Source organism: Manis javanica, chromosome 12 (assembly GCF_040802235.1).
Source record: "Manis javanica isolate MJ-LG chromosome 12, MJ_LKY, whole genome shotgun sequence".
Lineage (NCBI taxonomy): Eukaryota > Metazoa > Chordata > Mammalia > Pholidota > Manidae > Manis > Manis javanica.
This window is the reverse complement of record NC_133167.1, coordinates 33,376,124-33,403,927: the sequence shown is the minus strand read 5'-3', so window position 1 is coordinate 33,403,927 and position 27,804 is coordinate 33,376,124. Positions and strand designations below refer to the sequence as shown.

At 36.3% G+C, this 27,804-nt stretch overlaps 1 protein-coding gene across 1 annotated transcript in view; it reads left to right on the top strand.

The window, feature by feature from the left end:
* The window catches only part of SGO2 (shugoshin 2), a 52,787-nt gene extending 29,765 nt beyond the window's left edge, over positions 1 to 23,022 (top strand). The window contains exons 6-9 of the mRNA XM_073218383.1: positions 10,203 to 10,435; positions 11,413 to 14,037; positions 16,018 to 16,168; positions 22,684 to 23,022. Of these exons, the coding sequence (XP_073074484.1) occupies positions 10,203 to 10,435; positions 11,413 to 14,037; positions 16,018 to 16,168; positions 22,684 to 22,699 (3,025 nt within the window). The 3' untranslated portion in view covers positions 22,700 to 23,022. The remainder of the gene's footprint in view (positions 1 to 10,202; positions 10,436 to 11,412; positions 14,038 to 16,017; positions 16,169 to 22,683) is intronic.
* The last annotated feature ends 4,782 nt before the right edge of the window (positions 23,023 to 27,804 follow it).

Here is a 27,804-nt window from a genome sequence, read left to right as displayed (position 1 = left end):
AAATTGAGATATAGTTCACATAACAAAATTTCTCATAACATGAAATTCACCCTTTACAATGTACAGGGCAGGAGCTTTAGTGTATTCACCAATTCACTAAATAGGAATTCTTCCCCGCTATCCAACTCCAGAATATTTCTGTCACTCCAGAAAGGCAACCCTGGCAACCACTAATCTACTTTCTGTCTCTATGGATTTGCCTATTTTGGACTCTTCTTATGAATGAAGTCATACAATATGTGGCTTTTTGTGTCTGACTTCTTTCACTTAGCATAACATTTTCAAGGTTCATCCATCTTGTAGCATGTATTAGTACTTCATTCCTTTTTATGACCGACTGACATTCTATTGTATGGATACACCACATTTTATTTATCCATTCTTTAGTTAATGAACATTTGTGCTGTTTATATTTTTTGGTATTAAAAGCAGTGGTACTGTGAACATCCATGTAAAATTTTCACGTGGACATAGTTTTCAGTTCCACTGGGTATGTATGAGTAGAATTGATGGATCACATGATAGCTCTATGTTTAACTTTTGAAAGAACTGCCAAACTGTTTTCCATTTCTATACCCCAAATTATTAAAGGTTCTAATTTCTCCGTATTTTCTCCAATACTTAATTATTATACATCCTTTTGATCATAGCCATCCTAGTTGATATGAAGTGGTAACTCATTGTGGTTTTGAGTTGGCTTTCGCTGATGACTAATGATATTATTGATGAGCTTATTTTATTTATTTATTTTTTTTGAGAGGGCATCTCTCATATTTATTGATCAAATGGTTAACAACAACAAAATTCTGTATAGGGGACTCAGTGCTCAATGTACAATTATTAATGCACCCCAAGCCTAATTCTCGTCAGTCTCCAATATTCTGAAGCATAACGAACAAGTTCTTACATAGTAAATAAGTTCTTACATGGTGAACAGTACAAGGGCAGTCATCACAGAAACTTTCAGTTTTGATCACTTATTATGAACTATAAACTTTTTTAATCAGGTCAAATATGAATATTTGTTTGATTTTTATACTTGATTTATATGTGAATCCCACATTTCTCCCTTATTATTATTATTATTTTTTAAATAAAATGCTGAAGTGGTAGGTAGATGCAAGATAAAGGTAGAAAATATAGTTTAGTGCTGTAAGAGAGCAAATTTAGATGATCAGGTGTGTGCCTGTAGACTAAGTGTTAATCCAAGCTAGACAAGGGCAATAAAACATCCACGGATGCAGATTTCTCTCAAAACAGGGGGGGTGAGGTTTTAAGCCTCACCTCTGTTGATCCCCAATTTCTCTCCTGATGGCCCCCCTTCGACTGTGCCTGTCTTAGGTTGTTCCTCCCTTGAGGAATCTTACCCGTCTCTGGCTAACCAGTCATCTTCCGGGGCCATACAGGGAAATGTAAAGTTGGTAAGTGAGAGAGAGGCAATATTGTTTGAAAAGGTTAGCTTTTTAATTCTTTGCAGATTTATGTCCTGTGGCTTTTATGCCCAGTATTTGTCTTGAGGTATCTTTACCACTTGGAAGAATTATGATACCCGGTAAATTCGATATGAGGCATGAATTCTATTTAAGTGTTGTAATTAGGAAGGAAGAAGAAAAGCTATAGGAGTAGCAGACGGATGATTGATTATTTCTTTGACATATTTTCTTGTAGAGTAACTTAAGCATGTATAGGTTTTAAACTACTAATTAAGTTGTGTACACATATTAACATAATAGGAATACAGTTACATAACCAAAGCAGACCTATAATTACCAGCCATCTCCAGTGAAACCAAGAAAACCAGTTAGGCACCCTAGGCATTTGTGAAAACTTATCTGTGATATTGTGGATATTGTCCAACTGAACTTGAACAGTCTGAGAGAAATCAGATAAATTAAAACAACCCATTCCTGGGGACTGTTCACATCCCATATGTTCTTTTAACGTAGATAGTCTGTAGTCGTAAGATTTTGGAGCGCTACAACTTTCACTTCTCCTAATTCTTTGTTGAGTTCCACCAGTATACATCCAGTCAAATTTGTTGTTTTACTGTATGCACAGGCCAGCTTAGATATCTCCTTCTTCATTCCAATGGCAAGTCCAGGAACCGGTGGGATGAATGCAGCTACAACTGCAGGATCGCCTGGATCTTTGTTGAGGTTTTTTTGATGATCATCTTCTGGTATGACTCCAGAGAATGCTGATGTTGGAAGTTCTTCTTCATATCGTATCTTAGTTCATTTTCTGGGTAGCCAAATTAGGCTTTGATCCTCTGTATAAACACAAACAGACCCATTGCCCACACTTTGATATGCCCTTTATACCATTGTGTAGAACTCATTGGAGGTCACCATACAGGAACTGCTTTTTATTTTATTTTTTTAAAGAGAAAGGAATATTATCAGAAAAATGTACCTCCATAGCCGATCATCTGACACCCTTTAAGTGATCAAAATTAAGGATATTTAAAGCATGCATTAATCATTGATTTACAGTTAGTTTTATCCTATCAGGGAGTAATCCCCCTTTTCTTTCTTTTTTTTTTTATCATCATTAATCTACACTTACATGAAGAATATTATGTTTACTAGGTTCTCCCCTATACCCGGTCCCCCCTATAAACCCCTTTACAGTCACTGTCCATCAGCATAGCAAAATGTTGTAGAATCACTACTTGTCTTCTCTGTGGTGTACAGCCCTCCCCTTTCTCCCACCCCCCCATGCATGCTAATCTTAATAACCCCCTTCTTCTTCCGCACCGTTATTCTTCCCTACCCACCCATCCTCCCCAGTCCCTTTCCCTTTGGTACCTGTTAGTCCATTCTTGGGTTCTGTGATTCTGCTGCTGTTTTGTTCCTTCAGTTTTTCCTTTGTTCTTATACTCCACAGATGAGTGAAATCATTTGGTATTTCTCTTTCTCCACTTGGCTTATTTCACTGAGCATAATGCTCTCCAGCTCCATCCATGTTGCTGCAAATGGTAGGATTTGCCCTCTTCTTGTGGCTGAGTAGTATTCCATTCTGTATATGTACCACATCTTTTTTATCCATTCATCTGTTGATGGACATTTAGGTTGCTTCCAATTCTTGGATATTGTAAATAGTGCTGCGATAAACATGGGGGTGCATCTGTCTTTCTCAAACTTGATTGCTGTGTTCTTAGGGTAAATTCCTAGAAGTGGAATTCCTGGGTCAAATGGTATGTCTGTTTTGAGCATTTTAATGAACCTCCATACTGCTTTCCACAATGGTTGAACTAATTTACATTCCCACCAGCAGTGTAGGAGGGTTCCCCTTTCTCCATAGCCTCGCCAACATTTGTTGTTGTTTGTCTTTTGGATGCCAGCCATCCTTACTGGTGTGAGGTGATACCTCATTGTAGTTTTAATTTGCATTTCTCTGATAATTAGCGATGTGGAGCATCTTTTCATGTGTCTCTTGGCCATCTGTATTTCTTTTTTAGAGAACTGTCTGTTCAGTTCCTCTGCCCATTTTTTAATTGGGTTATTTGTTTTATGTTTGTGGAGGCGTGTGAACTCTTTATATATTCTGGACGTCAAGCCTTTATCGGATCTGTCATTTTCAAATATATTCTCCCATACTGTAGGGTTCCCTTTTGTTCTATTGATGGTGTCTTTCGCCGTACAGAAGGTTTTCAGCTTAATGTAGTCCCACTTGCTCATTTTTGCTGTTGTTTTCCTTGCCCGGGGAGATATGTTCAAGAAGAGGTGACTCATGTTTATGTCTAAGAGGTTTTTGCCTATGTTTTTTTCCAAGAGTTTAATGGTTTCATGACTTACATTCAGGTCTTTGATCCATTTTGAGTTTACCTTTGTATATGGGGTTAGACAATGGTCCAGTTTCAGTCTCCTACATGTAGCTGTCCAGTTTTGCCAGCACCATCTGTTGAAGAGACTGTCATTTTGCCATTTTATGTCCATGGCTCCTTTATCAAATATTAATTGACCATATATGTTTGGGTTAATGTCTGGAGTCTCTAATCTGTTCCACTGGTCTGTGGCTCTGTTCTTCTGCCAGTACCAAATTGTCTTGATTACTATGGCTTTGTAGAAGAGCTTGAAGTTGGGGAGTGAGATTCCCCCTACTTTATTCTTCTTCTTCAGGATTGCTTTGGCTATTCGGGGTCTTTGGTGTTTCCATATGAATTTTTGAATTATTTGTTCCAATTCATTGAAGAATGTTGCTGGTAATTTGAGAGGGATTGCATCAAATCTGTATATTGCTTTGGGCAGGATGGCCATTTTGACGATATTAATTCTTCCTAGCCATGAGCATGGGATGAGTTTCCATTTATTAGTGTCCCCTTTAATTTCTCTTAAGAGTGACTTGTAGTTTTCAGAGTATAAGTCTTTCACTTCTTTGGTTAGGTTTCTTCCTAGGTATTTTATTCTTTTTGATGCAATGGTGAATGGAATTGTTTTCCTGATTTCACTTTCTATTGATTCGTTGTTAGTGTATAGGAAAGCTACAGATTTCTGTGTGTTAATTTTGTATCCTGCAACTTTGCTGTATTCCGATATCAGTTCTAGTAGTTTTGGAGTGGAGTCTTTAGGGTTTTTTATGTACAGTATCATATCATCTGCGAATAGTGACAGTTTAACTTTTTCTTTACCAATCTGGATTCCTTGGATTTCTTTGTTTTGTCTGATTGCCATGGCTAGGACCTCCAGTACTATGTTAAATAACAGTGGGGAGAGTGGGCATCCCTGTCTAGTTCCCGATCTCAGAGGAAAAGCTTTCAGCTTCTCGCTGTTCAGTATAATGCTGGCTGTGGGTTTATCATATATGGCCTTTATTATGTTGAGGTACTTGCCCTCTATTCCCATTTTGCTGAGAGTTTTTATCATGAATGGATGTTGAATTTTGTCAAATGCTTTGTCAGCATCTATGGAGATGATCATGTGGTTTTTGTCTTTCTTTTTGTTGATGTGGTGGATGATGTTGATGGATTTTCGAATGTTGTACCATCCTTGCATCCCTGGGATGAATCCCACTTGGTCATGGTGTATGATTCTTTTGATATACTGTTGAATTCTGTTTGCTAATATTTTATTGAGTATTTTTGCATCTGCATTCATCAGGGATACTGGTCTGTAATTTTCTTTTTTGGTGGGGTCTTTGCCTGGTTTTGGTATTAGGGTGATGTTGGCTTCATAGAATTAGTTTGGGAGTATTCCCTCCTCTTCTATTTTTTGGAAAACTTTAAGGACAATAGGTATTATGTCTTCTCTGTGTGTCTGATAAAATTCCGAGGTAAATCCGTCCAGCCCGGGGGTTTTGTTCTTGGGTAGTTTTTTGATTACTGTTTCAATTTCTTTGCTTGTAATTGGTTTGTTTAACTTTTGTGTTTCTTCCTTGGTCAGTCTTGGGAGGTTGTATTTTTCTAGGAAGTTGTCCATTTCTTCTAGGTTTTCCAGCTTGTTGGCATATAGGTTTTCATAGTAGTCTTTAATAATTCTTTGTATTTCTGTGGAGTCTGTCATGATTTTTCTGTTCTCATTTCTAATTCTGTTGATTTGTGTTGATTCTCTTTTTCTCTTAATAAGTTTGGCTAGAGGCTTATCTATTTTGTTTATTTTCTCAAAGAATCAGCTCTTGCTTTCGTTGATTTTTGCTATTGTTTTATTCTTCTCAATTTTGTTTATTTCTTCTCTGATCTTTATTATGTCCCTCCTTCTGCTGACTTTAGGCCTCATTTGTTCTTCTTTTTCCAGTTTCGATAATTGTGATGTTAAACTATTCATTTGGATTGTTCTTCGTTCTTCAAGTGTGCCTGGATTGCTATATACTTTCCTCTTAAGACTGCCCCACAGAAGTTGGCGCTTTGTGTTGTTGTTGTCATTTGTTTCTATATATTCCTTGATGTCTATTTTCATTTGTTTGGTGATCCATTGATTATTTAGAAGCATATTGTTAAGCCTCCGTGTGTTTGTGAGCCTTTTTGTTTTCTTTGTAGAACTTATTTCTAGTTTTATACTTTGTGGTCTGAAAAATTGGTTGGTAGAATTTCAATATTTTGGAATTTACTGAGGCTCTTTTTGTGGGCTAATATGTGGTCTATTCTGGAGAATGTTCCATGTGCACTTGAGAAGAATGTATATCCTGTTGCTTTTGGATGTAGAGTTCTATAGATGTCTATTCGGTCCATCTGTTCTAGTGTGTTGTTCAGTGCCTGTGTGTCCTTACTTATTTTCTGCCCAGTGGATCTATCCTTTGGGGTGAGTGGTGTGTTGAAGTCTCCTAAAATGAATGCATTGCAGTCTATTTCCCCCTTTAGTTCCGTTAGTATTTGTTTCACATATGCTGTTGCTCCTGTGTTGGGTGCATATATATTTAGAATGGTTATATCCTCTTGTTGGACTGAGCCCTTTATCATTATGTAGTGTCCTTCTTTATCTCTTGTTACTTTCTTTGTTTTGAAGTCTGTTTTGTCTGATATTAGTACTGCAACCCGTGCTTTCTTCTCACTGTTGTTTGCCTGAAATATGTTTTACCATCCCTTGACTTTTAGTCTGTGCATGTCTTTGGGTTTAAGGTGAGTTTCTTGTAAGCAGCATATAGATGGGTCTTGCTTTTTTATCCAGTCTATTACTCTGTGTCTTTTGATTGGTGCATTAAGTCCTTTTATATTTAGGGTGACTATTGAAAGATATGTACGTATTGCCATTGTAGGCTTTAGATTCGTGGTTACCAAAGGTTCAAGGTTAGCTTCTTTAGTATCTTACTGCCTAACTTAGCTCGCTTATTGAGCTGTTATATACACTGTCTGGAGATTCTTTTCTTCTCTCCCTTCTTATTCCTCCTCCTCCATTCTTCATATGTTGTTTGTTTTGTTCTGTGCTCTTTTTAGGAGTGCTCCCATCTAGAGCAGTCCCTGTAGGATGCCCTGTAAAGGTGGTTTGTGGGAAGCAAATTCCCTCAGCTTTTGCTTGTCTGGGAATTGTTTAATCCTGCCATCATATTTAAATGATAGTCGTGCTGGATACAGTATCCTTGGTTCAAGGCCCTTCTGTTTCATTGCATTAAGTATATCATGCCATTCTCTTCTGGCCTGTAGGGTTTCTGTCTAGAAGTCTGATGTTAGCCTGATGGGTTTTCCTTTATAGGTGACCTTTTTCTCTCTAGCTGCCTGTAAAACTCTTTCCTTGTCCTTGATCCTTGCCATTTTAATTAGTATGTGTCTTGGTGTTGTCCTCCTTGGATCCTTTCTGTTGGGGTTCTGTGTAATTCCGTGGTCTGTTTGATTATTTCCTCCCCCAGTTTGGTGAATTTTTCAGCAATTATTTCTTCAAAAAGACTTTCTATACCTTTTCCTCTCTTCTTCTTATGGTACCCCTATAATATGGATATTGTTCCTTTTGGATTGGTCACACTGTTTTCTTAGTATTGTTTCATTCCTGGTTATCCTTTTATCTCTCTCTATGTCAGCTTCTATATGTTCCTGTTCTCTGGTTTCTATTCCTTCAATGGCCTCTTGCATCCTATCCATTCTGCTTATAAATCATTCCAGGATTTGTTTCACTTCTGTAATGTCCTTCCTGGCATCTGTGATCTCCCTCCGGACTTCATCCCATTGCTCTTGCATTTTTCTCTGCATCTCCATCAGCATGTTCATGATTTTTATTTTGAATTCTTTTTCAGGAAGACTGGTTAGGTCTGTCTCCTCAGGTGTTGACTCTGTGATATTTGTCTGCCTGTTGTTTTGCCTTTTCATGGTGATACAGATAGTTTGCAGAGCCGGTACGAGTGACGGCTGGAAGGGCTTTCCTTTTTGTTGGTTTGTGGCCTTCCTCTCCTGGGAGAACAGCGACCTCTAGTGGCTTGTGCTTGGAAGCTGCATGCAGACATGGCTTCTGCTTCCTGCCCTTTGTTTGCTATGTTTGCTATGAAGTTTATCTCCACTGTTGCTGTGGGCATGGCCTGGCTCAGACTGCTGCTCCTAAATGGTGGAGCCCCATTGGAGTGGGAGCAGCTGGTAGGCTATTTATCTCCGTAAGGGGCCTCCGTGCTACCTGCTGCCCATGGGTTTGGAGTGCCCAGAGATCCCCAGATTCCCTGCCTCTGGACTAAGTGTCCCGCCCTGCCCCTTTAAGACTTCCAAAAAGCACTTGCGAAACCAAAACAACAACAAGAACAACGAAAAAAAATTAAATAAATAATTAAAAAAAGAAAAAAGAAAAATGCACTGTTTTCTTTGTTCTTAGGCACCGGCCTCAGCCACTTGCTCACCGTTCTTGCTGCCCTGTTTACCTAGTATTGGGGTCCCTGTCCCTTTAAGACTTCCAAAAAGCACTCGCAAAAAAAAAAAAAAAAAAAAATGGCTGCTCCCGTTTCTTTGTTCTCCAGTGTCGGCCTCAGGCACCCGCTCACCAGTCCTGCTGCCCTGTTTCCCTAGTATCCAGGACCCCATGCATGCACTGTGTCTGCAGTCTGGTCCGGGCAGCTGGGGCTGGGCGTTCAGCAACCCTGGGCTCCCTTTCCCTCCCGGCTCTGACTCCTCTCCTCCCGCCAGGAGTTTGGTGGAGGGGCGCTCGGTCCCGTGGGGCTGGGGCTTTTATCTTACCCCCTTGGCGAGGCACTGGGTTCTTGCAGGTGTGGATGTGGTCTGGATGTTGTCTGGATGTTGTCCTGTGTCCTCTGGTCTCTATTTCAGGAAGAGTTGTCTTTGTTATATTTTCATAGATATATGTGGTTTTGGGAGGATATTTCTACTGCTCTACTCATGCTGCCATCTTGGCCCTGCCCCCCAAAGTTTGATGAGCTTATTTTTGTGTGCTTAGTTTGCTATTAATATATCTGGATCATTCTCTATTAGCTATCTTTTTCTCTTTACTTTGAATCATTTTTTCCTGTTGCTTCATATGTTGAATTGTGTCTTAGACATTGTGAATCCTATGTTGTAGAAAATCTGGGTTCAGGTATATTCCTCCAATTAGTTTGATGTTTTTATTTTACTAGACAGCTACTTTGTATGAACTCAAAACTTCTTCCTTTCATGTGATGGCAACAGAAGAAATGTCATTTCAGTCCTTTATTCCTTAGCTGGGCTGCTTGGAGTATTCCTCACGTATATGTGATTCATAAGTGAGCCATAGATTTCAGAGAGTTTATACATTTGTTAAAATTTGGGCAACCCCTCTCTACCTCTCCTGTTATTTCCCCCATTAGACACACTTCACAGCTGTCATAGTTGCCCTGAATTCTGACCTTGACCCTATAAGAATGTGAATTTCTTACTTTAAAAATATGGCACTCACTGAGAGTGTAAAAAATCAGGAGTTCACCTTTCTTTTAAGTGCCAAACCCCTTTCAGTGTCTACTTGCTTTTTCACTTTCCAGTGACTTCACGTGTCCAGGATTTGTGGTCATTATGTTTGACAGTGTTAATTAAGTAGTAGTAGCTATTTGACCACTGGGGGAAGCAGAACTTGTCTCATCTATTTATTTTTGTTAACTTGTTTCTTTAAGTGGCATAGACATTTCCTCCCATTGGCTGTTCTACTATTAGTTGCCTTTAATTTTTTTTGATACTTATTTTAATCATTATCAATATTTAAAAAATATCTATGATTTATCTGCATACAAGGCAAAATCCGTCAGCATTGGGTGATATTACTCTTAATTCTTCAAATTCAAGAAGGTCAGTTTATAAAATTACTTTTGTGGGTTTCTGTCTGTCCCACTGGCCACCTAGTAGACTTAACTACTCAAGGAATGTGGCTTTAGTTTACATGGATGCCTTTTGGAAACATATAAACTTTATTTCTTTAAAGAAATAAATAATAACTTTTTATACAATTATACTTGTTTGAAATCAGAGGAAGAGTTTTGTGTACTCCATAGAATTAATTATAGGAAAACTATGAATATTATACATGTTTATTGTAAGTATGTTTGAAGTTTATTCATTTTATTAGTATTACTATTCTTATAGTTCTATCAGTGACTATATCCATTATATCCTTTTGGGACTGGGGCTGTTGGAATAAGCCTTTCACTCTAAGTTCTATACTGTTAGGAACCATCTGTTTCTTACCTGTAATTATCTTTATTGAACACAAAAAGGTACCAGAATGGATTTGTGGTTGGATCTTACATAAATGGAATATAGAAAGAACTATCCATATTATTTTCTAAATAATTTTTGCAAAGTGCAAAACTTATGCATTCCCGCTTGCCTTTAGGGTTCCATTAACTTCAAATGATGATGATGATGATGAAGATAAAGAGAAAATGCAATGTGACAACAATGTTATGTCAAAGACATCACCTGATAGTTCCTCTTTGGTATCAACAAGACAACAATTATCAGCTCAGTGTAATTTGGAATTGTTCTTTCCTAAAGAAAACAATCAGAATGTATTTAGTTTAGATGATTCAGAACATATTTCTTCTGTTGTTGATACACTTCCCAAAGGTGAGATTTTTTTAAAAATTTATTTTAAGCCAAATAATGACATTCATGAGATTGTCTTCTTGAGGGCCATAGTGTATAAACAGTTAATAAGGTAGGTTTCTTACATTATAGATTTGCTAACTTCTACCTTTTAAAACTGCTTGTCAAAAATTTAACTTTCAAGTAAATGTGCTGACAAATGTCAGATCCATAGTGGCCTAATACTGTTACTCTGGAAGCAATATTAGGAAAACAGCTTCCCTAACGAGCTTTTCTTGGTATCTTAGTTTAATAATTAATGATATCATATATTTATTTAGTTTCATCTTCTCCTTTTCACAGATACGAAAATTGGGGGCCTAGACAGGTGCAGTGACATTTTAAGATCATAACCAATTAATGGTAAAGCAAAAACTTAAGCCTGGGTAATAGAAAAATGGTGACACATTTGATGTACATGGTATTTTGAAAGAATAATCCTTCAGTGTAGTCAGACTTACGTATTTGTCATAGACTTTTAGATTAGGATATGGAACCATAGCTATATTGAATTTTGAACTTAGAATTATTTGTCCTTTCTAAAAAACCTATGTGAGTGTATATGTGTGTATGCTTTATATAAACTTTAGCTGCCTGTTGATAGCCTTTTGATAGTAATCCTTACCAGAGTTATTATGTTATTTGGGTTTATTGCTGACCTTCTTCCACTTTAGAAATATATGTTAATGGCTCTATTCTTGGCTATTACTCCACTCTACTGTTGGGGCCAAGGTAGAGTGAATTCTTCTATATATTTTCCATAGATAGAAGTGTAAAATGTGACTTATGGGTACTTAAATCATTTCTACTTTATTTTTTATCACCATAGATTTTTAAGCATTTGAACAGAATATGCTATCAGAAGTCCTCTCTGTGAAACAGTTTCTAATTGAATTTGTTAAAATAATAAATTCCTTGTCATTACTTATTTCTCAATTTTGTTTCTCTTTATTTCATAGAAAGCCATTCCCATTCCCACTCAGACAGAAGTTCCAAGAGTTCTCTAAAGAGTGAAATGAGAAGTGCCCAGTTAATCAGCCACAAAAAGGAGAAACCATTTCCTAGTAATATAACTGAAAGGAAAAAACGTATATCATCTCGGGAATCAAATAATCCCTCTGCAGACAGTCCCTGTGTGATAGATTTAGGTCAACAGTGGATTTCAAGTCCAGAATTACGTTGGAATAATGAGATCAAAGATCCTACTAATGAAGCAAATATTCCAGTGCAGAGAAGCATACAATGTCTTCCTGACTCATGTGAGTCTGCTCGTGACCCTACTGCAGAGTGCAAGAATCAAGAGCAGAGTAATGAGGCCTTTCAGTTGCAGAAAACTGTGTATGATGCTGACATGGATTTAACTGCTACTGAAGTAAGCACAATTGTTACAGTTTCAACAAGCATTAAAAATAAAAGTAATGTAAAACCAAATGATTGTGGAATAAAACCTTTCAGAAAAGTAAAAGATTCAAGCTCTGACAGAAAGAGAGAAGGACCAAAGAGAAAGTTTAAAAACAGTTCAGATGTGGATATTGAAGACAAGATGGGAAATGGACCAGCAAAAAGATCTGTTGTTCTTGATGGCAAAGGGGATTCAGAAGATCCAAATTTTATTTTTAATACTGAACAGGTGACTCAGTTGAACACACTGAAGAAAATAACCCTTCCTAGTGGCTGTGATCAAGATGACAGACAAAGTACACGGTATAATAAAAAAAAGAAAAGAACACATGTCACAAATGAGCAAGAGGAAATACACTCTTTCTCCCAAAGTTCAGATAAAGCCCAGCAGGAGAGTAAATTTGGTGTGGGTCAGACTTCTCCAGCTGATAAAAAATGTAAGGCTTCTAGACAGACATTTGTGATTCATAATTTAGAAAAAGGTAACTTATTCCCAAACCAAAAGGATAAAGAAACCACTTCTGAAAACCTGGAAGTCACAAACGAATTTCAAACAGCTGATCTTCCCACCAAAGATAACCGAAGTTTATTTGATTATGAGACCCAGAATATGTTGGATTTGAAAAGGCATGTCACTGGAATGCAACCTGCTCAGCAAAATGAATCAAAAATAAAAAAGCTTAGGCAGAAAGTAAATCGGAAGACAGAAATAATTTCTGTAATAAACCATATTTGTGGGAATGATGCTAAAGATGTGCATGGCCTAGAAAATGGTAACTTTTCCTTTGAAACCCAACAGGGTAAAGAAACCATCTCTGAAAACCTGGAAACTTCAAATGAGTTTCAAAAACCTTCTCTTTTTGCCATAGGTAATGGAAACCTGTGTGATAATGAGACCCAGAATGTGTTAGATTTGCAAAAGCAGATCAGTGATGTGTGCCCTGTTCATCGCAATGAATCAAAAGTTAATAAGAATCTTAGGCAGAAAGTAAATCGGAAGACAGAAATAATTTCTGAAGTGAACTATTTAGATAACGACAAAAATCTGTTTTGCCCGGAAAGGAGCAACTCTTTTTTCCTAACCCAGAAGGATGAAGAAGTTATCCCTGAAAACCTAAAAGACCCCAGTGAGTTTCAAACACCTGCCCTTTCTTCCAAAGATAGTGGAAACCTGTATGACTGTGATCCTCAGAATGTTTTGGGGGTGAAAAAGCAAGTCCATGATAGGCAACCTGCTTGTCAAAATGAATCAAAAATAGATAAGAAGCTTAGGCAGAAAGTAAATCGGAAGACAGAAATAATTTCTCAAGTGTACCAACTATGTGGGGATAATGATGAAGATGTTCATGGCCCAGAAATCTGTACAAAAGTTCTTGATTTTGAAATAAATAAATCTAAACAAAGACTTGAATGCCAAAGTATTATCAGTGGATACTGTATGGAAAGCAATAGTAATGAAAAGGAAAATTGTGATCAAGTTTCAAATCCTTGTAAACTAGTTAAAAAGACTAGGAAAGAATCATCAGGCAAGACAAAGAACATTTTGGCAAAAGGAAAAAACAGACCTATTTTGCACTTAACAGGTTCTTCACTGACATCTATTTCCATAGAATCAGGTTTAAAACATATTAATGAGGCAAATTCTGATCCTGGTAACCAAAAGGAACCACACAAGAATCCAGAGCAAAAAAGCACTACAAGTCTGAATAAAAGAGGAGATATTCCTTTTGTGGAAGGAATGAAAGGAGAGTGTCAGGTCAAAAAAGTAAATAAAGTGACGTCCAAATCAAAGAAAAGGAAAACCTTCATAGATCCTTCTCCAGGTAGTCATGAAGTAATGGACATAATATCTGACAATGTTCAGGAAATAACAGCTGAATCTGAGCAAGGCAATGCTGAAAAAAATTTGGAAAGTGAGAAAATTGTCAAAATTCAGCCAGACTCTTACACAAAAGTGTTTAATTCTTTATCTCAGATAAATTCACGTAACATACAAAATACGTCCTTTAATAGTATTCATGAGGGTTCAATACCCTTGAGTATTTCTTCTAGTAAAAATATGATAATAAAAGAAAATTTTGTCCTGGAATGCTCACCAATCTTTCAAGTAAGTGATGATGTGGATGAGAAGATGAAAGGGATGAAATTCAAAGTCAACCGAAGAACACAAAAATCAGAAATAGGTGGGTCAGTACCTGAAGTAAGCAAATTTTAAAAGTGCTTTTCTTTTTCATTTAACTAGTAAAGTATTTCCTGTTGTAACGATGTTTTTATGAAATTTAAAAACAATATTTAACTCTAGCCTTATCTATAGGAAGTCTATGAAGGAATTTTTTTTAAGTTTAATACTTTAGGAAGATAACCATGAGAGTGTTAGACATTTAAAGCCTAAAAAACAGATAGGGCTTTTACCACAAAATTGTCTGATAGTGTCATTAGATAAATGATTTCTTTTTTCATAAGTTTGAAGGAAATTGAGTGTTTTGAATGTGTATAATAATGAATTGCCCTGGTTTGATTTTAGCAAAGACAGTTGCAAGTTTCTTAAGGGTGAGCTCTCTCAAGCATTATTCTAGGTGTTTTAGAGGATTACAAAATAAACAGTATCAACTCCATTTCCTCAGAATACATGCATGTAAAAGCAACAAATACAGTGGTAAATGTGGTAAATGCTTTAATAAAAGCATACATATTATGCTAAGGGGTGTAATGGAGAGTAATTTTGACAAAAGCAACTTGCAGAGGCATCCTGAAATGGGTAGCATTTTAGGACAAAGAGATAGGTATAATTTTTACCTTTACTGTTTACTTTTAATTTTACTGCAGTTATTAAAATAATATGTGTCACAGAAAATTGAAAGTAGAGAATCAGAAAATAGGAAAAAACAATCATCCAGAAGAACTTCAGTCAACATTCTGACATGTGCATGCACACTGGGATCTATGGATTTTTAAAATACATTCTTGAAGTCATACTATAATTGACGTTATATAAATTTTCTAGCATTAGGCATTCCCGTATCAATTAAAACTTTCTAGTGGGAGCCTAACATTTTTTCCCCAGTGTTATTGAGAAATAATTGATGTACATTACTATGTGACCTTAAGGTGCATGTCATGATGGTTTGATTTACATATCTTATGAAATGATTATAACAATAGGTTCAGCTAACATACAGCATCTCATAAAGATATGATCTACAAAAAGAAAAAAAATTCCTCTTTGTGTTGAGGACTCTTAGGGTTTACTTTCTTTGATAGAATTTCCTATGTAACATATAACAGTATTAACTATAGTCATCACATTGTACATTGCATCCTTAGTACTTAATTATAACCAGAATTTTCTACCTTTTGACAATCTTTCTCCATTCCCCCTGACCCCACCTTCCTCCATCTCCTGTAACCACAAATCTGATCTTTTTCTATGAGTCTGAGTTTTTTCTTTACATACCACATGTAAAGTGAGATCGCACAGTATTTATTATGACTTACACCACTTAGCATAATATCTACAAAGTCTGTCCATGTTGTTGCAAATTGTAGGATTTCCTCATTTTTTAGGGCTGAGTAATACTTTTCCTATATATATCACAACTTCTTTATCCATTCATCCATCTATGGACACTCAGGTTGTTTCCAAGCTGCAGTGGAAATAATGCTATTGTAAGTAATGCTGCAATAAACATGAGGTGCAGATAGCTTTTCAAGTAGGTAACACTAGAATTTTGGTGGATAAGCCATTCCAGGTAAGGAATGCTGAAACAAAACTACAAAAATCTAGAGTTGGCAAGCCATCTTTCCTTTCTGTATTATGGTATCTTCCACAGAGTGAACAATAAATGACAATGTTGAATGAATGTGCAGTAATTTGTGTGATTCTATGACTAAAATTGAACCATGAAGAATTTTTACCAGCCTCGATGTGATTCTAGAATAAAAATGTCTGTTGGCTACTTTGATAGTTTGTTTCAAATTTTAAGTCTTAATAATGCTAGAAAAAAATTAAACTGATTTACAAAATCAGAGTGCTACTCTTGTAATATTTAAAATTATAACTTGATTATTCAGTTTAAAAATTTGCTACCAAATTTGCAAACCATATCTATTTCCACATCTTTACATATTTTTACAATTATTTATGAAACTAATATTCTTTTCAGGTGGTAGAACACTGCAGGACTTGACTAATACCAGTTTCGTTTCAAATAACATGACTAAATTGGAAAATAAGTCAGAAGATCTATCTTTAGAACTGCCAAGCCGAAGAAGAAGGTGCACTCCTCTCTATTTAAAAGAGCCAAGTCTCAAAGGGTAAGTATTTCAATGATATTAAAGAGATTTCAGCGTGGTTGCTTTTAAAATTCCTGGCTCAATTTGTATTGAGCACTGCTCAATATCTATAAAACATATCATTGACATGTAACATCCACAGTATGATATGGGTAAAATTGGACAAAATGTCTTCTGTTTGAACAGGCTTTTTAAAATAAAAATGTATTGCCTATGATTTGCAAACCACTATTTCCAAATCTGTTATTGATTTGTATGTTTTCTACCTTGCTCCCTAGAAGAATTCAAAATGGTTTATATGTCCTTTGGCCTCAATAACTGTCCTTTTTTTTTTCTTCTCACTCCCTTTTTAAACATACCCAACAAAGAGAAAATAAGACTTTTCCCATTTATCCATCCATGACGTTACGAATAGGTTGCTATATTTACTTTGTCTATCCTTTTTTGTTGAAGTATTTTTAAAGCAAATCCATAATATTGGGTCATTTAATTCCTAAAGTATTTCTCTATGTATCTCTAAAAATAACTCAACCAAGTTCTTAACACAACTGGACAAAAATGATCGCATCTAACACAATTACCAATATTTCCTTACCATCATCTAATAACCAGTCCCTATTCAAATTTTCTTGATTACCTATCTCAAAAATGTCCAAATGCCTTTTACATGTGTTTTATTCAAAATCTCTCTTTTTTTTTTTTAAGAAGTAGCCTGTTTTGCAGAACTTGATCATGTTTGTGGTTATATTTTCAGAAGGATAGAGAAAAATATCCTTACATTTTCTCATCCTTTGTATTATTTCAGTGTTTACTTCCTTTATAAAATGAAAGACATTGATGGTTCTGACAGGTATTTTACAACAATAAGCAGCATATGGCAGCAATACAAGGGAGGTTGAAAGAGAACCAAGTTAAAAGTAAAATAAAGGACCAAAGACTTTCTTAAAAAAGCAACTTTATTGAACTGAATGCAGTTCACATGCCATACATTTCATTCATTTAAAGTCTATGACTCAGTGGCTTTTGTACTCCCAGTTAATGCATACCATCACCACAGTCAATTTTAGAACATTAAGATTGGTAATTCTGTTGTATAGTTGTATCGCATTTTGCTTATCCACTTGTCTGGTGAGGGACATTTGGTTGTTTCCACCTTTTGGTTATTATGGATAATGGTGCTGTAAACATTCATTTGCAAGTTTTTGTGTTACATATGTTTATTTCTCTTGGATACATGCCTAGTTGTGGAATTGCTGGGTTATATGGTAACTCTCTGCAGCACTTGAGGAATTTCTAGACTGTTTGCTAAAGCTGCTGCACCATATTTCATTCCCACAAATGGTATAAGAAAGTTCTGATTTCTCCATCTCCTTGTCAACACACTTGTTACTATTTGACTTTTTGATGATTTTAGCCATATTAATGGGTGCGAAATGGTATCTTATTATGGTCTTGATTTGTATTTTCCTTATGACTAATGATGTTGAGCATTTTTTCGTGTGGTTATTGGCCATTGGTAGATCTTCAGAGAAATGTCTATTCAGATCCTTTGCCCTTTTTCAGTTGGGATGTCTTTTTATTCTTAAGTTGCAAGTTACACTTTTTATTTTGAACTAACTTTAGACTTACTAAAAGGTTGTGAAACTAGCACCATTTCCTCACCCAGTGTTCCCTGATTTTAGCATTTTATAATCCTATAGTACAGTGATCAAAATGAGAAGATTAGCATTGGTACAGTATTATGAATGAAACTATAGATTTCACTAACATCCTTTGCTGTTTTAGAATCCTACATAGGATCCCACTCGGCATTTAGTTTTGTTTCTCCTTAGTCTCCTCCAGCCTGTGACAGTTCTCAGTCCTTCCTTTTCCTTCATGACTTTGACACCTTTGAACACCACTGGTCAGTTATTTTGTAGAATATCCCTCAGTTTGGTTTGTCTCATAAGTACAATGCAGTCATGCACTTTTGGTAAGAGCTTCACCGAAATGGTATGTCCTCGCTGCATCATGTCAGTATTCCTCCTTACTAGTAATGTTGAGCTTGGTCACTTGATTGAGGTGGTGTCTGCTGGGGTTTTTTCACAGTAAAGTTACTATATTTTCCTTTATAGTTAATTGACACTGGGGGAGATACGTTGAGTCTATACATCTTATTGCTTCTCAAACTTCTACCCACTAATTTCAGAACGCATTTATGGATCATGTCTGCAACAGTTAATACTGTGGTGTTTGCCTAATAATGATTTTCCATTTCCCTCTTTCCTTCTACATTAATTAGAATTTGTAAGGAAGACCTGTCCCTTCTCCCTCCCTTATTTATTTATTTATCTCAGTATGGACTTATGGACATTTATTCTACAAGTAAAATCTAATACTATCAATATTGATTTTGTTGATCACCTCATTCCAGCTTTGGCTATGAGGAGATCCGTCAGGCTGGTGGCTTCTTGTGTTCTTTCAACAAACCTCATATATATTTTGAGCACTTCCTTACTTTCTGACACACAAGATGTTCCTGGTTCATCTTAATGTTTTTCCTGCCCTAGCCCACAAATCAGGCATTTCTTCACAGAGGTTCCTTGGATTGAAGAATTTTGTTCAGAAACCAAGATCTGGGCACTAGGTATTTTCATTGCTTGTGTTGTGTTGTATTAGTTACCTGTTGCTGCATAACAGTATTAATATAAACCTAGTAGCTTAAAACACCATAGATTTATTATGTTTCAGTTTCTATGGCCCAGGAATCTGGGCTTGGCTAACTTGGGTGCACTGCTTAGTGTTTCACATAGCTGCAGTCAGGTTATTGTCAAGGCTGGTTCCCATCTGGAGGCTCTACAGGTGGAGAATCTGCTTCCAAGGTCAGCACACATGGTTGGCAGATTTCACTTCCATGTAGTTATAAGACAGAGGGCCCCAGCTTCCTGCTTTTGGCTGGAGGCTGCCCTTAACTCCAAGAGGCCACCCTCAGCTCCTTGCCACATGGGCCTGTCAACATGGCTACTTACTTCAAAGTTAGCTACAGAGAGTGTCTCTAGAGCAAATCCTTTGTCAGATGGAGTCTTATATAAAGAAGTGTAATCTCTGAAATGAGACATGCCATCACCTTTTCTGTATTCTGTTGTTTAGATGCAAGACACAGCTCCCATCATACTCAAGGAAAGGGGATTATATAAGCATGGATACTAGTAGGTAGGGATCATGAGACGAGGTCCTCCTTGAAAAGTCTGGCTACCCCAGGGATTGTTGCTATCAGGGCCTCTCAGCAGACAGAGTTCGGAAATATATGTATGTATACTAATCCACACATACACACACTTTTATATTTCTCTGTCAATGTGTATAGTAACAACATTGAGTTTATAGACACCTGTATTCTTTTTCACTACCAAGCACTAGATGTCAGCACTCACCCATTTATAACCATAAAAAATGTCTCTTAAGTTTGCAGAATGTCACCTGGTGGACAAAAACACCCTGAGTTGAAAACCACTAGTGTAGCTTGTTGGTATCGTTATTGTGATTGAATTAAATCGATACATTAATTGAGGGAGCACTAGCATTCTTTGTATTGAGTCAAGTTGGGTAAGAACAGATGTCTATTTATTCAACCCTTCTCTGGTGACTAAACTGAAAGTCTTTTAACGTCTACCTCATAGAGATTTTACATATTTCTTGTTAAATTTATTTCTAGGTATTTAGTCTTTTTTGTTGCTCTTATTAATGGACATGTAACTTGGACATGTAAATCATGCCCAATGTTTATTGTTTGTAGGTATAAGAAGTGTTGAATTCTGTGTGAGTTTGTTACTTGCCACTTAACTAAATTCTTTTGTTCTCTATCTCATTGATTCTCCAGAGTTTTCCAGAGATACTATGAAATCATCTGGAAATATAGTTTTGCTTCTTTACCTTTTCACATCTCTCTGATTGATTTCTTTTGTCTCATTCTGTTGGCTAACACCTCAAGTACAGTGTTGAATAGTTGTTATTCTAGCCTGTTCTTATTTAAGTGAAAATACATCTAGTCTCCCCATTAAATAAGATGCTGGCTTTAGGGTTAAAGTACATATATATATATCTTATATAAGAACATGTCTCTCATTGTCTGTTGAGTATTCTAATCACGAATGAGTGTTGAATTTTGTCAAAGTCTTTTTTAGCATCTATGAAAAGATCATGTGCTTTATTTACTTAGATTTATTTATTTATTCTTATTGAAGTATCATTAATATACAATCTAACATTGGTTTCAAGTATACAACATAAGAAGATGTTAGAGAATCATTGGCTGTATTTACTAGATTTATTAACAGGGTTCTGATAGGCTTTCTAATATTGAACCAACCTTTCATTTCTGGAGTAAACTACATTTTGTCATGGTGTATGTTTTTCATGATGTGGTGTTGGATTTGCTTTTGTAACTACTCTGAGCACTTGAGAAGAATATTCTCTACTATCAGAGTGTAGAATTCAATATTCATAGATTTACCCTATTAATTGTGTTGCTTAGATCTTTTATCTATTTTTTGTCTACTTTATCTGTCTTGTACTGAGAGTACTATATTAAATCTCCTCTTATTATGCTTTTGTCTGTCTCTGTGCATCGCCTGTAGTTTTTGCTTCATAAAGGCAGTTGCTCTGCTACATAAATATCATAGTACCCATTCATTGTGGATTAGAGCTTTTACTATTAAAAATACCTCCCTCTGTCATGTACAGTGGTTTGGGGCTTAAGGGATAAAGATTTTTAAAAATAGAGTTCTATTACCTTCCTGCCACTCCTATCCTCAGTGCCTATGATGATCACTCCAGAACACATTGCAAACAGATTCGATCATATCAGAAGCTGGGACATACTTGCTGCATGCCATTCCCAAAATGCAAAAAAAAATGTCAGCTGGGTTGTCATCATTCTTAGTATTTATACTAATGTGCACTGTGATTTTTGCTTTAAAAAATTTTACCAGCTAAACTGTTTACCACATAATCTGCATGCCCAGTAGATCTAAACTAAAATAGTATACCATTTCAGTGCAGCATTTTGCTATATTTAGTTTAGAATAGATAACTAATTAGTTCTACCTAATTCCTCAAGGCACTGGTGTCGTATAGGCCTGGAAAGGAGTACAGGGTGTATATCTAACCTTCATACCTTTTTAATGTAGGACCATGTGTATGTGTCTCATTCAAAAGCATAGATAATGTAAAGAATAAATACAATTCCACATCTTGCTACATGATATACTAGGTGTATGATCAACCCTTTTACTGAAAAAATAAAATTACTGGGTAAAATATAAAAAACCAAACCAGAACAACAACACTGTGAATGAATCTGTCAGCTAGTGGAGAAGTGAGAAAGCTCAAGTTAGAGACTGAACGAGAACAGGGACCCAGAGAAGCACACGGACCCTGGAACTGGCTTTTGACTGACTAAGCATTGCATTCACAGTCTTATGGGGCTGGAGAAAGAAGGCAGATCCTAGACTTAGCTAAAATGAAGCGTTTAATAGTAGATAACCTTCAATAAAGTTGAGTTACTCTCTCAGTAGAGGAGCAAACTAAAAATCATCTTTCCACCATTTTTTTTAAGCGCCAGAAAATGACTCTGGAACTGAATTGCAGAGAGGAAAAATTCTGATACTTCATAACCAAAATCAAACTCTTAGGCATTGCAGCTGTAATTCACAATGCCTGAAAGTCCCAGAAAACATCAAGCTGAGGATTTAGCATTAGTCCATGACTTGCAGTGCCCCCTGTTGTCTGTCAGAAGCAAATGGCAGATACTTTCTAGATTCCTTCATCTCAGTCCTCAACACATTTTCCACAGATAGAGTTACAAGTGAAATGAATGCCTAGCTCATAGTAAAGAAAAATGCTACACAAGGGTACAGGGTACCAGAAGAAGCAATGGATAATAAGATTAAATACAGAATAAAATGTTTAATGTTTTAATGAAGGAGAGACTTGGAAATGAGTAAAGGTGTTGAGTGAAAAAAGCAAGTTAACAGAAAAGCACCTCCAAATGATTCCATAGATTTTAAGGTCAAGCATAGGTAAAGCCAAGCAATATACTTTTAGGAGTGCAATGCACAGATGGTAAAAACTATAAAGAAAAGCAAGGGAGTGATGAACACATTTCAGGATAATGGTTACTTCTTGAGGGGCGAGAGAGATGTCATCAGAAAGGGGCACACTGGCAGCTTCTGAAGTGTGGCAGTGTTTTATTTCTTAACCTAGGGTAAGAATATCAATGTTTGACTTTTTAAATTGTATTATTTTCAAATACCCTTATATGTATGCTAATCAGTTATAATATGAAGGAAATAAGTAGTAAAACATATATAAACCTATGTTGATTAATTTTTTTTAAACCATGTTTTAAATTTCAAATTCGTGCCAATGCTTATAGTTTGAGGAAACTCCACTCTGTTGGTATGACGCAATAATTTTCTTCTCCATGCTTCACAGCAAAAGCATTAGCTTTCAGTTGTTATTATTGTTAATCTTCCCCCTTTTTTTCTCCTTTGCAGAAAGATGAGAAGATGAGCTGAATTTATGCATTCTGCTTTTCTGAATCCTCAAACCATAATGAATCAAAACAGACACAACTAGGATCAAAGTGAAAGCACATAACGAAAATTTTTTTATTTTCTTGTTTGTTTTCTGCCTTTTCATAGAATGTTGATTTATCCGTTCTTATGTTTAGATAGATATATGTGCGTGAAATAGCTACTGTGTAATATTAACTTTTAAAATCATTTTGGCCATCCTATAACTTATCTACCTGCTCATTTAAGCTTGTCAATGTACCAACCTTTAATTAAACAGTAACTGTTAACTTTTTAACAAAATAAAATATATTATAAATACTTTTGCATTGGTTATCTTGTGGCATACCAAGCTATCTTGTTTTGTTTTGTTTTAAACCATTCAATACATGTGAACATGTATACGTTTTTCACAGTTGCCTCTGCCCCGGTCAGTTTTCTCTTACCCTTCATTCTTCTTTCAGAATTACTTGTCAGGTGTCAGCTTCTGTGTTTCTGCTATTATATGTAATCTGATGACTTGGCTGAGGTGCTTAACCTTTCAGGCTCTTTTGAATTGGTTTATAACTTTATTTTAAAGGTCTGTGCTTACCATTTCAGTAGTAAAATGTAATAAACCCTATTCATATCTGAGATCACAGAACATAGCTTTACGTATTCAAATGATCAAATTCTATTTTGCCAGATGGAAAAGCTTTCATAGACAATATCTCACAGCTAAAATGGTGGGCCCAGAAATCTTTAACAAACAAACACTTCAGATAATTCTGGGGAAGTTGGTCCTAGGACCAACCTTTAAGAAACTGCTGTAGGACTACAGAGTGCCACAGAACTTAGTACTCATAATATCAACATTATGGGTTGAATGGAGGCCATAAGCTTTTAATAAAGGAATAGTTTACATAGTAGTTAAGAGCATGGCACCCTGATAGTCTTTGGTCTCTTTCCTATACTCCTATTTAAGATTTTGGACCTGCTAGGGTCATTCTCTATTACTGTAATTTTGTTCCTATGGCTTATTTCTATTTTTTTCTTCTTTGTATGAAATGTGTCTTTTCTCTTTTTTTTGTCCCATGGAAATTATTTTTCATTTTATGTAGTCATATTTATCAACCTTTTATTGCTGGTGGAATTTGGTGACAGTAAGAAATAATCTTCCTACTCCCATTATAAAGACATTTACCCATAGTTTAATTTTGTTTTTATATTTTAATTTCTGATTCCTGTGAATTTTGTTCTATTATATGATATGGGGTATGGATACAATTTTCACCTTTTCCAAAATGACCCCCCATTAATTAAAAAGTCTGTGTTTTCCACCACCGATTTGAAATACCTTTTTTAAAATACTGTATTTCTATGTATACTTAAATTTATTTCTTGATTTTCTTTCTCTTCTACTAGTCTGTGTCTTTTTATGTCCTACTACTAATAACTCTTTTAAATTATAGAGAATTTAGGGGAGTTTCAAAGTTCCCCTCAGGGGTTTTATACATTTCTTCATAAATTAATGCCTAGAAATTTTTTTTTCTTGATAATATAAATGGGATCTTCTCTTTGATTCCCTCTTATAATTGATTTTTGTTTGCATATATGAAGATTATTGACTTCTGTATGTTAATTACTAAACTCTGTTACTGTTTGTAGCATTTTCCAGACATATCTCCTGAAAACCGAGCTACTTTTACCTCTTTTCTTTCCCCTGGTTCTTAACGTCTCTCATTGCTCTCTCTTGTCCAATTGCATGATTGTTACCGCAAGTAAAATGTTAAATAGTAGTGGGATAGTGGGCATCCTTGTCTTGTTCCTGATTTTCATGAAAATACCCCTGATTTTACCCAATTAAGAAAGATACTGGGTTTGGAGCTGGTTAAAGTGCTATCTGTCAATTATCTTATTGAGTGGTCTTTTAAAAAATCTTGAATGAGTGTTGAATGTAGTCAGGTGGTTTTTACCACGGATGGAGATTGTATTAGGTAGGATCCAGCCAAGAGACAGAAACCACAATTATCTTATAAATTGTTAACCATATATGAGAGAACTGAACAGAACTGGAGAGACAAAAGGACCACTGGAGTGTCACAGAGAAACCAACTATGGGACGCACCCACTGCCTTGGGCTGAGGGGACAAAGAGAAAAGGATGGAATTACTGAAACCAAAAAGCTCAGGGGAAGAGTTCCAGGATTCTGGGGAAGATGTACAACTGGTTTGGTGCTGTTTTCCCAAAGGGCCATGACAAGACTGGTCTGAGAGTGGAAACGCTGCAAATTAGAGCCAGCAGTCACTATTCAAGTCACTTGTTCCTGCCAGGGTGAAGTGTTTTGTGGAGATGCCAATAGGAACAGGAAGCAAACCGGAAGGAGCAAACCTTTTCTTCCTCTGCCATACTTCTGATTTGCCTCTAGCACCTTCTACCAGAGAGCCTAGCAAAGGAAAAAAGCGGTTCGCAAAGGCATCGCCTTAACAGAGTGGACGTGTGGATTTGAAGCTGAAACACAATAGCTTAATAATCACAAAACTGAAACATAATTATTCTCCTTAGATATATTAGCATGAGCTATATTCATTAATTTGTTGGTACTGAAACATTCTTTATGCAATCAATCCCACTTTTTAATGAGTCAACTGTTGTCTCAGTCCACTTCTCTCAACTTTGCTGTGTCATGCTGAACTGCAAAGCACATTTATTTGCCAGCCGAGTCCTTTTTAGCTTCTGTCAGTAGGGGGCGATAAGAGATAGGAATTTAGAAGGAAAAGGGACTTATGTTCCCTTGCTTTTCTGGGCAGCAACACCTCAAATGGGGCTTCCCTTCGGGGGAGCAGTTGAGTTGGTTCAGCTCTCCTAGAACCAGGCTCAGTAGGCCCTGTGGTGGTACCAGCACTGCTTGGGCTGGGCCCCCTCACAGGCGTCAGGCCTAGCCCCACTGGGGGCCTCCTCTAGGCTCCTGAGATATCAGCACCATCCTGGCCACACACCATCTTTTTGGATCTGAGTTCTAACTCCCAGAAGCCCCTTCCCTAGCTCCTGAGGTAGGAACAGTGGCTGAGCAGTGCTCTCCCCTCACACGTCTCCTCCCAGTTTCTAGGTTCTAATAATCCCAGCGGCTTACATTTTTTTTTTTTGCCCCCACTGATTCCTATCCGGTGTTGGAGGGAATGCAAAATGATGCAGCCTTGATAGAAAAGATTTTGACAATGTCCAGCAAAATTAGATGTATATAAATTTTTACCTAGCAATCCCACTTTCAGAAAACTACACCAAAAATTCTCTTGAAAAAAAAAATACAAAAACTCCACTATAGCATGGTTTGCAATAGCAAAGTAGAAAAGAAAAAAATGAACAACCTAAAGTAACTGTTACTAGAGGACAGCTAACTTGAAAGCCACCTAAAATGAATAAAAGTAACTATCAAGTTGGTGACGGATACCTGACCTTAGGAAAAGTATTTTGAATTTGTGTCTTAGATTATACTCTAAGGATAAAAAGAACTGTAAAGAAACCTTATACTTTCACTAGTCTTACTGCTGCCATAAATACTGATGTGGCTGTTTTGAAATAGATCTAAGGACAGATTAAAGCAATTACGTTAAGGTTTCATAACGAAGGTTTTTTGCATAAGAGAACAGATACAATTATAAAATCCAAGAATGTTTTTAAAAAACTGCAATCTTAAATTTTAATTAGAAATACTAGTGTGAACTCATGTTTTTTGCACTTCTCTTTTTTAAAAATTTTTTTCTCAAGCATCCAAATTGTGGTTTCCAAATACTATTTCCCACTCAGAGGATCCAGGGCTTTTTGGAGAAATGGCTGGTTCCAAGTCTGGGATAGGATATAGGCAAGGTAAGCCTGGGATGTCTTATTCTAGAAGGAAGGAAATTTATCAAACACTAATGTGCCCATATCAAAAGGCCACAGGTTCCAGTTTGAAGGAGCTTCCATTGGCCTAAGATGGGACAAACTGAACATCAGTAAGAATGATGCCTGCAATTGATCAAAGCATATTAACTTTACAAAAAGTTGTAAATTCATACTGATTAAAAAAAAAGCAAAACATTGAATAGTACTAGAAGTTGCTAGCACACAAACTCAATACTTGAAAATTTATAAGGGAAAGTAAAAATTTATCTTGCCTTTCTGGTATTAATTTTATTTGTGCATAGTCAATAGCTCTAGTCAATAATGACTGTGGTAGCTATTCTGTTTTAAAGACTGTCAACTGATGAATGCTGAAGGGATGTTAGAATTAGGAAAATTATTATTTTGCAACCCCCTAATAACTGCTTCAGGCAATGGTCAATAAGGGATGGTGAAACAATTCAGTGAGATGTTGATGGAGACATTTATCATGAAGAGGTAACCCACTGAACCCACGATGAATCTTAGCACCATTAAGATGAGAACCAGCATCATATACTTAATGATGTACAAAAGTATATGATACCACCTATGAAGTATTCTTACTTCCCAAAACTGAACAAGGCTTTTGCTCAATAGACAGAGTAAAGGAAATAGAATGAAAGGATGGAAGATGGAAAAGGAAAGGATGGAAGAACAAGTAATACTAGGGAAGCAATCAGCCATATCCAAAATGCAGTACATTCTATAGGACAACTAATTCAACGTATTAATAGCATAACAAGGGAGAGTGGGTGAGGAGACTGTTCTAGATTTTTAAAACAGACTGAAAAGACAGCAAACAGATACGTGGAGTAGCCCTTGTTTGACTCAAAGTGTAAAAAGACTTTTGTGACACTGGGAAATTTGAAGATACTTAAGAACATATTAACTGTTAGGTGTGATAATGGAATTTGAGTAAGAAAATGTTTTTGTCTTTTTAAAAAATGTATATACGAAGTACTTAGTGATAACCAATGTGCCTGAGATTGGCTTGAAAATATGGCAAAATGTTGACCATTGTGAGAGCTCAGGTGTATGGGGATGCTGTACGTACTCCACCTTTTGTCCATAGTCAATAGCTCTACTCAATAGCTAACAGCTGGCTGTACACATTTTCACAACAAAATGTTTGTGTTTAATAAATGAAATGACATGGGAAAGTGTTCCAAGTATGTTAAGTGAAAACAAGTCTGGAAAATA